General features: G+C 59.6%; 1 protein-coding gene across 3 annotated transcripts in view; it reads right to left on the minus strand.

Moving 5' to 3' along the window:
• Positions 1-11,232, minus strand: part of SCYL1 (SCY1 like pseudokinase 1) — an 11,999-nt gene extending 767 nt beyond the window's left edge. The window contains exons 1-15 of one of the 3 annotated variants that reach the window (XM_028118466.2): positions 11,057-11,232; positions 10,567-10,707; positions 10,249-10,371; positions 9,943-10,169; positions 9,440-9,530; positions 9,208-9,363; positions 6,523-6,681; positions 5,543-5,650; positions 4,667-4,780; positions 2,513-2,668; positions 1,834-2,022; positions 1,637-1,712; positions 1,192-1,356; positions 804-946; positions 73-141 (exon numbers count right to left, since the gene is read on the minus strand). In XM_028118466.2, the coding sequence (XP_027974267.2) occupies positions 73-141; positions 804-946; positions 1,192-1,356; positions 1,637-1,712; positions 1,834-2,022; positions 2,513-2,668; positions 4,667-4,780; positions 5,543-5,650; positions 6,523-6,681; positions 9,208-9,363; positions 9,440-9,530; positions 9,943-10,169; positions 10,249-10,371; positions 10,567-10,707; positions 11,057-11,167 (2,028 nt within the window). In that variant the 5' untranslated portion in view covers positions 11,168-11,232. Of the gene's footprint in view, positions 1-72; positions 145-171; positions 325-803; positions 947-1,191; positions 1,357-1,636; positions 1,713-1,833; positions 2,023-2,512; positions 2,669-4,666; positions 4,781-5,542; positions 5,651-6,522; positions 6,682-9,207; positions 9,364-9,439; positions 9,531-9,942; positions 10,170-10,248; positions 10,372-10,566; positions 10,708-11,056 lie in introns of those variants that run through there. The other 2 variants (XM_028118465.2, XM_028118467.2) reach the window with 2 other exon arrangements.
• Positions 11,233-11,670: the final 438 nt, after the last annotated feature.

Genomic DNA, 11,670 nt, shown 5'->3' on the forward strand with positions numbered 1-11,670 from the left:
AGTGCCAGATGGAGTAAGGGTGGGGAGCTGGCCCCACCCCCCACAGAAACACCCGTGTCCCACCCTGCTTACCTGCCCGGCACGACTAGCCTGGCCCCCAGGACTCCAGTCTTCCTGCTGGGCCAACACAGATTCGGCCTCCTGCTGCAGTGTGGGAAGGAGAGGGCGGCCACAGATACTCCAGCCCCCACCCAAAGGGCAAGGAAGCCTGCCCGCCCCTTCCCAGCCACAGGCTCCACCCTTTCTTCTTTTGCGTTCCATCTCTTTTGCTCCTCAAGCCTTGTTTCCCATCTCTGGAGTGGACGTGCCATCACTCCTCTGAGGCTGGGGAATAAGATCTAGCTGGTCCACACCCCTCCCCACAGCCCCAGGCCAGAGACTGCTGTCAGCAGGTGGAGATATTGGGCCCAGAGGTCTGCCCCCATTCCCTTCAGGGTAGCCCCACTCCATCCTCAGCCCCCGCCCCGCCCGGTAGGCCTGGAAATGGGCCTCTCCTTGCTGACCACTGGAGCTGGTGGGGGAAGAATGGGGAGCAGAAGAGAATGAGGAAGACCAATGGGCTGTCCCCAAAAGTGCCCACCTGGACTTCCATTGCCAGCCCTGCTCCCCAGGAGCCCTCGGAGTTTAGCGGGTGTCAGCAGGCAGCTCTTACCTGCAAGGGCCACTCCATGACACCTGCTCACCAGGGGTGCTGTGCAGATGCGGACAGACGTGACCCCAGCCAAGGCTACCGGAGCTCCTTGAAGGCAGCCTACGACCTTTGAGCTGGAGTTGCCTACAGAGACCCCCTGCGCCCCACTCACCTCCAGGCTGCCCCAGTCTTCATCGTCCCATCTGTCGGCAGCACCGCCGTCCTCCGCTGTGTCTGTGCCCTCCTCCTGCGTCTCCCAGTGGCCTGGGCTTGCGGGTGTGGCAGGGACAGGGGTGGGGGCCGGGGTAGGGAGTCCTGAGGAGCAGAGGCTTACTGAGCCCCCGTACACTGGGACCCAGGAAGGTCTCCAAACAGGGAGAGGTCGCTGGGGGAGAGGGGAAGGTGTAGAGAGGAAAAGCCCGGGAGGGGACTAGACCCTGCCCTGCCGCCCCCTCCACGTCCCCACTGCCACCCCAGGGGAAGCCAGACAGGGACAGCTCCTGGGTGCCAGCACCCCCGAGCCCTCTCAGTCACCAACACAGCCACTCTGGGACACTCACCCTCAGCCGTGGGTCTCTGGGGGACGTTGGTCTCAGCTGGCGCGGCTGCCGGGTGTGCACGGATCAGCTTGGAGGTGAGCGAGGAGACCCCTGTCACAGCCCAGCCTGCCCAGCTGGCTGCACCTCCTCCCATCCCAGGGCTGGAGGCTGCATGGACATCCTTCTCTGGGCAGTGACAGAAGACAGCGACAGGGACGGTCACCCCAGGCTCTCATGGGGAAGGCGACAGGAAGGCAGGAACTAACACAACTTGTAGCGGCCCCCCTTCTCCAGGCCCCTGCTCCCCGGTCGGCGAGATGGGGGAGGTGAGGAGCAATGGTGTCAGGTCTGCTCCCTGTGGTTCTTCTAGCTTTCAGGTACTCCAGGGAGGTGGGAGGGGGGCCGTGACAGGTGACAGTCAACGATGTGGTGGGAGGAAGAGGGAACATGAGTGTGAGCCACTCACCCACTTCAGCCAGCTGGGTGGGGTCCTCTGACACAGACTCCAGTTTGGACAGGAAGCTTCGAATGGCCTTGAAGGCCTGTGGGGTAGTAAGGGGCAGAGCTGGGGCCTCCAAGGTTCCCATGAGCCCACCGGGCCAGCCAGGGCCCAGCTACCCCCCAGAGCCCCAGCTCCAGAGCCCGGGCCCAGCTGTGCTTCACCTGGTCTCGCACAGATTTCTCAGGATCCACGGTGAGGCCACAGAGCACAGGCAGGATCTTGTGGGCACAGTCGTTCATCGAGTAGAGGTTGTGGGTGGCAGCAAAGCCCAGGACACCCGCCACTCGGGAAGGTGCAAATGGGTCCTTAGTGGCCCGGCTGAAGGCGGAGATGAGGACCCTGTGCCTGGTCTGGGGAGGGGCGGGGGAGAGGGCTCCTGAGTGCAGGGTCAGTCCTGGGACCCAGAACTGCCAGACCTGCTTCCCAGAGCACAGCCATCCACGGACCCCCCCACCCCCAAGTCGGAAAAATGTGAGCTAATCACTAACAAATGAGGAGACTTTTTACTTAAAACTCGATCTTGGCTTCTCCTCCCAGAGCAGTGGGTTCCTGCTGCCTCAGGACAGCGGAGACTGGGGTCTGTGCCTCTCTCCCCACCCGTGCGGCTGACACCTCTCCTTCCTCCCTCCCTCCCTCCCTTCTAACCATCTGGGCACTGCAGGCATCTGCATTTACAAACCCTGGCCAGGGGAACGCACTCGGGCCCCAGGGCCAAGCAAGCCTGGGTTCGGTTCCCAGATCCACCACCATCGGAGGATGACTGCACAAGGAGGTTGGCCCTGGAGGACGCTGCGGTCCGGAGGCAGCGACAGAGGCCCCAGCAGTGGGCCGGGCACTCACACTGGCACTGAGGTAGGAGCCGATCTTGCCCAGGCAGACCGTAGTGTTGCAGCGAATGGGGCCCTGATCATCCTTGGCCTGCAGCCGCGCGAAGTGCTTCATCAGCTCCACGTTGAGGTTGGCCTCGTTCAGCTTCGGGGCCAGGAGCAGCATGGACTGCGGGGTGGGGGAGGGTGGAAACTGGGGGCCACAGCCGGCAAAGGGCCACATGGAGGAGTGGCCTCCTGGGAGGGTGTGGAGGCCAACAGTGACACTGGGCTCTGACGGGACCCACCAAGGCTCTCTCAGACCGACCTCCCAACCTGATCCTGGCCCACACCCAGAACGCTGAGGAAGGGGACACTTCTCTGTCCCCTTGACCCCAAAACCTCCGAAGTTTGTTCCCACTCCTGTCTCCCGCCTTTCTCCTTCTGCTCTCTCTTGCATGCACCCGACTCAGACTTCCACAGAAACACCCCCCACCACACTCTACCAACTGGCTCGAGTGGAGGTCACCAGGGACCTCCGTGTTGCTAAATCCATTGGCCAATTCTCCATCCAAACCAAATTTGATCCCTCAGCAGCTGTGACACCCCCAAGTTCTCCTTCCTCCTCGAGACTTCCATCTCTGGCCCTCCAGGACCCCGCCCTCTCCTGGTTCTCCTCTGACCTCGATGGCTGCTCCTTCTCAGTCTCCTGTGGCCGAGATCTTACCGTCCCGACCCTCAGAGCTGCTCCCTGGGCCCCTTCTCTTGTACACCTCACCCCCTTTGTGGCTTTGAATGCCCTTATTAGCCGACGATGCCCAGGTGAGCACCTCCGGCCCAGGCTTCTTCCTTAAACCACACACACGTATAACCAGTGGCCGAATAGACACCAGCACCTGCCTAACAGACGTGGCCAAGAGCAGACCGACCACTTCCCGCAAAACTGCTGCTCCCAGTCTTCTCGGTAAATGGCAACTTAACTTTCCAGTTGCCCAGGCCAGAAACCTCAGAGCCATACTTGGCTCCACAGCCACCCATCAGCACATACCCTCTGCCCCACCTTTGGAACCTGGCCCCTTCTGTCTACCTGCTCCTACCATTCAGATCTGAGCCCCCATGACCTCTCAGACTCCACGTCCCTGCACCATGTCCCTTCAGCCACGTTAAACTTCTTGCGGCTACTTCTCCACTCCAGGTACGTGCTGGCCTCAAGAACTCCGCAAATATTCCTTCTGCAGGGAACACATTTCCTCCCCATCTCCCCGTAGCCCGATCCCTTGCCTCCCTTCCTTAAATGACACCTCCTTAGCAAAGTCTTCCCTGATTGCTGTTTTTAAAACTGCAAACCCTTCTCTTCACGCTCTGTGACTTTTTTTTTTTTTAAGGGAAGAGCTTTCTTTTTTTAAGAAAAGATTTTATTTATTTGACAGAAAGAGAGAGACAGCCAGAGGGAACACAAGCAGGGGGGAGTGGGAGAGGGAGAAGCAGGCCTCCCGCTGAGCAGGGAGCCCAATGCGGGGCTCAATCCCAGCACCCTGAGAACATGACATGAGGGGAAGGCAGACGCTTAATGACTGAGCCACCCAGGCACCCCCACTCTGTGACTCTGTGACTCTGCGACTTTCTAACCTATCTTTTCTTTTTTTTTTTAAGATTTTATTTATTTATTTTATAAAGAGAGCGGTCGCGCGTGCATGTGAGCAGGGGAAGGAGCAGAGGGAGGAGCGGAGGGAGAGGGAGAAGCAGACTCCACGCTGAGCGCAGAGCCCCACGCGGGGCTCAATCTCAGGACTCTGAGATCATGACCTGAGCCAAGATCAGGAGTCAGACAGTCAACCTACTGAGCCACACAGGCAACCCCCTAACATATCTTTTCTAATTCTGTTTCCTGTCTGGCAAGCCCACTCCCCGTCACCTCAAAAAGCAGCTCCATGAGACACCCTGCATCCCGGCACGGGCCACAGGGCTGGGCACTGAGAGACCCTCAGCCAGTGTCTGCTGTGCGGAGGATACAGACCATGCCCATCCTGCTCCCCACCAGCTGCTGAGCTGCACCGGGAGCCTGGACCTACATGCAGGATGGTGCCTGCACCTCCCTTAACCTGCTCAGACACACAGACCCAAACCGAGGCCTCTGTGTCCTCGTGTGAACCCCCCACCAAGCCTTGGAAAACCAGGGCACACCTACCTTGACTGTCTGCTCTCGGATGGCAGGGTTGGTGTCCAGGAAGCCGTGTACAACGTGAGGAAAGATCTGCGTGTTGACTGTTGGCTCATCCAGGTACTGGATAAACTGTTCCATCTGTGGCCCAGTAGGTGTGAGAACAGTCAGCCCCTCCTTGCCTGACCACGGCCACCGGCCCATTTCGTGGCTTGGTTATTCCCCCTACACAGGCACTGGCCAGCCAGGTGAGTCTCCTGAGCCCTCCACCTCGCATCTGGCCTTTCTCTAGTCTTAGGACATTGTGGAGTGATGAGGAGAGGCCAGGAGGGTGCTGGGAAGAACTGAGGACTGGGAGCTGGAGGGTCTGGCCTCTGGTCCTGCACCATGCCCCTTCTTAGAGCCTCTACTGCCTCTTCTGTAAAAGGGGTTATCATCCCCACCCAGAAAGTGGCATGGGGAGGGCCTGCATGTTTGGCAGCTGGAGAGGGAATGATACCTGGGAGCCTCTAGGACTTCCTGGCTCATAAGAGGCCCCCGCCCTCAACCCCATAGATCATGTCTGATGCTCCCAACTGCCCTGGTGTTGGCAGGAGAGACACTATCCCCACTCTAAATAACTCAAGTGACCAAGCCAAGAGATTGGGTTGCAGGGGGAAGGCCTGCAGTTTGGGCAGGCTGTGCCTTCCCAAAGCTACCAATGAGCCCTGTGATGGTCTCGATTTCCTAAGAGCCTAGCCTTACCAGTCCCTCACCTGTGTGTGTTTGGGGAAAAATTCCGGGGTGCCAGGGCAGGGGCTCCGGCCACCTGCCTGGGGCTGGAGGTGAGGCAGGGGTCTCCCCACCAGCCAAGGTGGGGTCTGGGTGGGGCAGAGGGGGACAGGGTCTAACCATAGCCCCTACCTGCTGTAGGAGGCGGATGCGCATGGCCCGGTCAGTGGAAGAGAACATCTTGACCACAACAGGGATGATCTTCTGCTGATATTCCTCAGCATTGAGAAACTTGCCCACCTTCAGGAAAGAGCAGGAAGAGGGGGCTCAGCTACCTCCACAGAAGTGGGGTGACTTTACTGGGCTCATTTACTTTCCTTGGGCTCCCTGCTGATTTCCCAGGGTGGGGATGGGGCGATGGTGGAGGGAGTCAGGCACTTCTCCAGCAGCCCCTCTGCCCATACTCCATCTCAGGCAGCCCTGCCCTTAACCTTTCTGGGTCAAGGCAGCCTCTCAGGATGCTGATGAAAGGTCTATACCCCTCCGTATAATCAGGCACCAATACATTACGTGGACAGACATGCACAAAGAATTCTAACTATAATTCTACAATTTCTGGAGATTCCCAGCCACACAGGATTTGCTTGCTGTCTTCCCCCTTCAGGGAAAAGTGTTCTCCCAGGGTGGACAGAGTGGGGAATGGTAGGTGCCCAAGTAAGGGTGGGCTGGGGTCTAGGAAGGTGGAGAGGATCCAGGCCCTAGAAGTCCAAAGAGTAGAGTGCCAAGTGGTCAGGAGGGGGGATGAAAAGTGGGGTGGTGAGCAGGTGATCTCCTGGGCCTTGGAAACCGGGGTGCACAAGTCGGACCAAGGTTGCTGTCTTGGGGAAACGGAAGAAGGTCTATGGGCTCTGAAGTAAGGGGTCGTTGGAAAAAGAACTTTAGAGGCACAGGGTTTCCTCTCCCCAAAGACAGGAAGTCCCCACAGCCTCCCTGACAGCTGATCAGGTGGCCCTGGAGAGCTGAACCAACGGGGTATCAGCAGCAAGCTCGTGCGTGCGTGCACGTGTGCGTGCGTGTGGGTCTGCCTGACCAGGCTGTCCCTCCCCCAGAGCCTTCTCTCTTGCCAGTCAGGCCCACCCAGCCAGTGTCTGGGTCCCACATTCCCCACCCACCTTGAAGAGGGGGGTGAGGATGACAGCTCCTGCACTGCCAAACTCAAAGGCGGTCAGCAGCTGGGGCAGCACCTTGTGCCGGCAGAAATCCTCTGGGAAAGAGTCTAGGCTCTTGCTCAGCTCTTGGAAGAACTTTTGCTTCTCGGCCGGCTCTTTGATCTGAGGGAACGAGGAGAGGATACAGGTAGGAGACCAGCCTAGTCACGCCGTTCCTCAGCTACGGCCAAGGAGCGGGGCTCACCCCCACCCCACCGCCTGAAAGAGAACTGAAGCTCATGGGCTCGGGAGCCCAACGGGGCTGGGTTCAAATCCCAACTCCCCCTTTCAGTAGCCATGTGGCCTTGGGCAAGGGCCTCCATCCGTGAAACGGGGTAATAACTATACCACCTCACAGAGCTGCTGTGCCCAGGAAAGCTGCCGGCTCAGTGCCTGACCCACGGTGGGCGCCGCGTCCGTCAGTGATCGCCATTCCCGTGACGGCACTGACCTGAGGCTGGGAAAGCAGCCGCTTGGGGCACCAGGTCCTTTGTCAGCCTTGCCTCTACTCCCCACAATCACCCAAGGTGTGTGGACCATTAACCCCAGCACACAGATGAGCAAACTGAGGCTCAGAGAGAGAGGGTGCTTAGTCCATCCCCCGGGCCCTGGCTGGGTTGGCGTTCGTGGCAAGCTGTGGGCAAGGCAGGGATCAGGTCGGCCGACCCCAGACAGGCCAGGCTGTCAGCTCAATGATCCCCACAACCTCCCTCGGAGGCCGTCACCCTCAGAGCTCACATTTCCTGAGGACAGACTGCAGGCCAGCCAGAGTTCTATACTAAAACCTTTATGCTGGGGCGCCTGGGTGGCTCAGTCATTAAGCGTCTGCCTTCGGCTCAGGGCATGATCCCAGGGTCCCGGGATCAAGCCCCGCATCGGGCTCCCTGCTCCACGGGAAGCCTGCTTCTCCCTCTCCCACTCCCCCTGCTTGTGTTCCCTCTCTCGCTGTGTCTGTCTCTGTCAAATAAATAAATAAAGTATTTTTAAAAATAAATAAATAAAAAATAAAACCTTTATGCAGGTTAAATAATCCCCCCACAACTTTATGACATAGGTGCCAACATAATCCTCATTTACTCCACCAAGGAAGCTGAGGCACAGAGAGGGCAAGGAATCAGTCCAAAGTCACACAGCTAAAAAGCAGTCAGGGGAAAGTGTGACTCAGTGCTCTGGTACCTCCACAGTGCTGCAGAGAGGTGCTCATCCCCTCATGCACAGGCAAGGAGGCTGAGGCTCAAGGTCACCAGCCAGGAGTCACTGGGCAGGGATTATGACCTAGTCCTGTATGCTTCCAAAGTTCCTGTGCTCACTACTGTACCCTCGTTCCCCAAGCTGCTGCCTGGCCCAGAAGAGCTGACCTCTGGCTGGGGATGAGGAGGACCTGGTTGGCGCCTGAGCAGCTCAGTCGAGCATGGGAGGCGGGCTTCGTGCTCTGACAGCAGGCCTCATGGGGCGCTGAGGCCCAGAGGAAGACCCAACCACACCCCAGGTTGCCTAGCTGGGCTCTCTCCACTGGTCTGCCCAATGATGGGAAGAGGGGCCCCTAGGCGCTGCCCTCCCACATTCTCCTTGGGAGACAGCCCATCTCCTCTGGAACACATTTTAAGCAAGGCAGCCTGGCAGAGTCAGCCATGTGAGGAGAACTCCATGTAACAAAGCTCCTGCTGCCCCCACACTGCCCAGGAGGCACGGGGTTCAGCATTTCCAGCACTTCTGCCTCGAGATGCAGCTCAGGTTCCCCGTGCTCTGAAGAGTCCACAGACCCTGCTCCATCAAAGTCTGTGCCAGCGTCTGTCACTCCTCCAGATTCTCAGTCACCCTTCTGTGTGCCCCCCGCCAACAGCCAGGTCAGAGCAGGTATGCAGGGCTGAGCCTTCCTCCTTCATTCCCTACAACAACCTATGGGTCAGCAGAGACTATTATTATCCCCATCATACAGATATGGAAGCCGAAGTTGAAGGAGACTGAGCCAAGGATCCCTTCCTCACATCTTTCCATTTGCTCTTCCCCCTTCCTGGAACATTCTTCCCCAATTACCATCCCCATGGCTCCCACCTTCCCACTCTTCAGCTCAAATGTCAGCTCTGAGAGGGCCCTTCCCTGAGCACCCTTGACCCACTATTTTCCTTCCTGGTGCTTATCGCTGCCCTGGGGAGTACAAATTTTCTTTTATGTATTTTCTGTCCCTCTCTGCCAGCGAGAGTCCCCGAGGGTGGGTACCTGGTCCATTTACTCCCTGCTCGATCCTTCGAGGGCAGGATCCTAGGTCTGACTCTCCATCCCCACCCTGCTGCCCACAACACATTGCGACACTGAGCACGGCGGACATCAGGGTCAGGGCCAGCATGTACGGTGCAATCAGTGAGGTGCCAGGAGCAGTCACTAAGTACCTACTACGTGCCAGATGCTATACTGTGCACTTCAAACTCACTCCTCACCAAGCTCCTTTGAAGTAGGTACTAGTATTAGTAACGAGCGTCAGACAAGTCACACAGTAAGAGTTGGAGCCAGGGTTCAGGCCCAGAGAGCCTGGCTCCACACTCCGTGCTTGTTTCCCAGGGTCTAATTATGAGGGAGCCCACAAAGTGGGGAGGGAGGGCCAGGGTGAAGAACACAGAACCAAAGCCCAGGGTGGGCTGGGGGGCTCACCTGAATCTCTTCCAAAAAGAGGTTGGTCTCCACAAAGCGGTTGTTCATGAAGCCACCGGGCGCCCGGCAGTTCTGGAGGAAGCGGGCTGGATTGGGACGCACCTTGGGGTTGGCTCCCACTAGCTCGCAGTAATGGGGCACCAGCGATTTGGGGATCTATGGGAAAAGGGTGAGCGTCAGGGCAGGGCTGGTTGGCTGGCAGAGAGGAGCTGGGATTGGGTCAGACACTCACCTTCCCAGGGTTGCGCAGGGCAGCCGCCCGAGGTAGGGGCCCATTGAAGACTTCCCAGATGAGGCAGCCCAAGCGCCACATGTCAGCTGACCTGAAGCAGGGCAGTGACCAGAGCTGCTGGAGGTCTTGCCACCCGCCAGCATAGGCTTCCAACCTGCCTTGGTCACCAGACACTAACTGCATGGCAGACACTGAGCTATGTCCCTCAGCTGATCCTCCCATCAGCCCTGAGACGCAGGGTTCATTAGTCCCGTTGGACAGATAAAGAAAGTGAGGCTCAGGGAAGCAAGAACATCCACCCCAGGTCACATATCTTTCAGATTCAGAACCACCAAAACACACTCAAAGCCTGTGTTTTTCCTGCCCTACCTCCCGGAGGACCCTGGTTCCCTCCCCAGCTGGGCAGCAGGGGACAGGGGGAGTGCCAGCTAGCTGAGGGGTCCCGAGGCCGCAGAAGCTTCCAGAATAGGGCAGGCTGGGGCATGCCGCCCCCAGTCACCCACCATTTCTCCCTGACTGCTCTGCCACTGCCATCAGCCAACTCCGGGGGGTCATACTGCTCAAGTTCAGGGACCCCCTTCCGGGGGGGCCCCCCGCCATTGCCCTGAGACGAATACATGTAGTCCAGGCCGCCCAGCTTCCACTCGCCAGCGCGGTCCACGAACACAGCGGCCATGCAGACATTGTTGTGGATGAGGCTGCAGTCATTGACCAGGAAGCTGAGGGCTTTCTGGGGGCAGAAGGAGCCGTCACACTCCAGCAACTCAAGTCCCCCACCCTGTGCTCATCACCACTGCCCCCCATCTCACCACAATCTGGTGTAGCCCCCAGGAAAGCTCCAGCTCCTTCAGGCCACCGGCATCGGCTCGCTCCTTGAGGTACATTTTCAGTGGGGTCACTGCCTCTGTCACTACATGGAGGCATCTGTCTGTCTGAAGAAGGGGACATGGCGGGAGAGGAAGGGGCGATGAGAGGCACAGGGAGACAGACAGCTGGTGGCGGGAGAATCCAATCTGGGGGTGCTGAGGCAGAAGGGGTGGGAGCTGAGGGGCAGGAAGACAGAAGACACGACTGGGAGACTGGGAGAAAGCGAGGGGCAGAGATGGGGCAGCCCGGGCAGCAGGTACCTCCAGCCCATCGATGTAGGCCAGAATGTTGGGGTGCCGGAGAGTTTTGAGGCGCTTGAAGGCAGCTTTGGCCACCTGGGTCTGCTCGTCGGCACCGGGCTTCACATCATACACGAAGATGGACACCGGGCTGCCTGTGGCCTGGGGGGAGGGCAGAGGGACCTGAGGGATGTGGGCCGGGCCCCAGGCGACCACTCCAGCTCCGAGATGGTCCGCAGAGCTGGTAAGTGCGGGGAGGAAAGGGCCACCGCCGGTCTCTCCCCAGGTCAGCCCCCGGACACTGAGCCGGGCCCACGTGATCCCGGTTCCGTCCGCCTGTCGTCCCTCGGTCCTTCCGCCCGCCACGTCGGCCCTGCCCGGCCCCCTCCCCCGGCCCGTTGCCCGGGAGGCTCCGCAGCCACGTCAGGCGGGGCGCGACGCGGCGGGGCCGGCGCCGCTGACTAGGCGAAGCCGAGGTCGGCCGCGGCCTGCGGAGCCGGGCCGCGCTCACCTTCTTGCGGCCGCGGTGCAGGACCCAGGGCCCGGGCGGGCCGCCCTCGGGGGGGTCCGGGCTGAGCTCGAACGGGAAGTCCCGGACCGGGTCCCGGGCAAAGAACCACATCGTTTACGCCGCCGCCGCCGCAGGCTAGAGCGCCTCTGCTCCGGGTCCTCGGGCCTCCGAGCCGGGCGGGGCGGGGCGAGGGCGGGGCCTGGTTCGGTGGGCGGGGTAGACGAGGGGGCGGGGCATCGGGCGAGATCGGTGGGCGGAGCCGGCGGCGCGGAGACCGACTCGAGGCCGCGCGGCCCAGGACTTACTGGCCGGGCGCCACAAGTTACCGGGTGTGTGGCCCTGGCAGGTCACCCAAACTCTCTGAGCCTCTGTGTCCTTATATCTAAAATGTGGGTGATAGTAGAGTCCACCTCCCAGCGTTATTATGGGGATGAGAACTTGAGAAGGGACAGGGGATGGAGAAACTGAGGCTTAGAGGAAGAGAGCCAGGGAGACGGAAGAGGAAGTCATAGACAGACAGACGTGAAGGGGTGAAGTAAGAAGTGGGGTAGACAGAGGCTTAGGGAGGACGATCGTCCCCAAGCCAGATGTTCTCTCCCACCAGCCAGTGGGCG

This window comes from Eumetopias jubatus, unplaced genomic scaffold (assembly GCF_037043125.1).
Source record: "Eumetopias jubatus isolate StellerSeaLion01/CBP00866 unplaced genomic scaffold, mEumJub1_p1.0 scaffold_13, whole genome shotgun sequence".
NCBI lineage: Eukaryota > Metazoa > Chordata > Mammalia > Carnivora > Otariidae > Eumetopias > Eumetopias jubatus.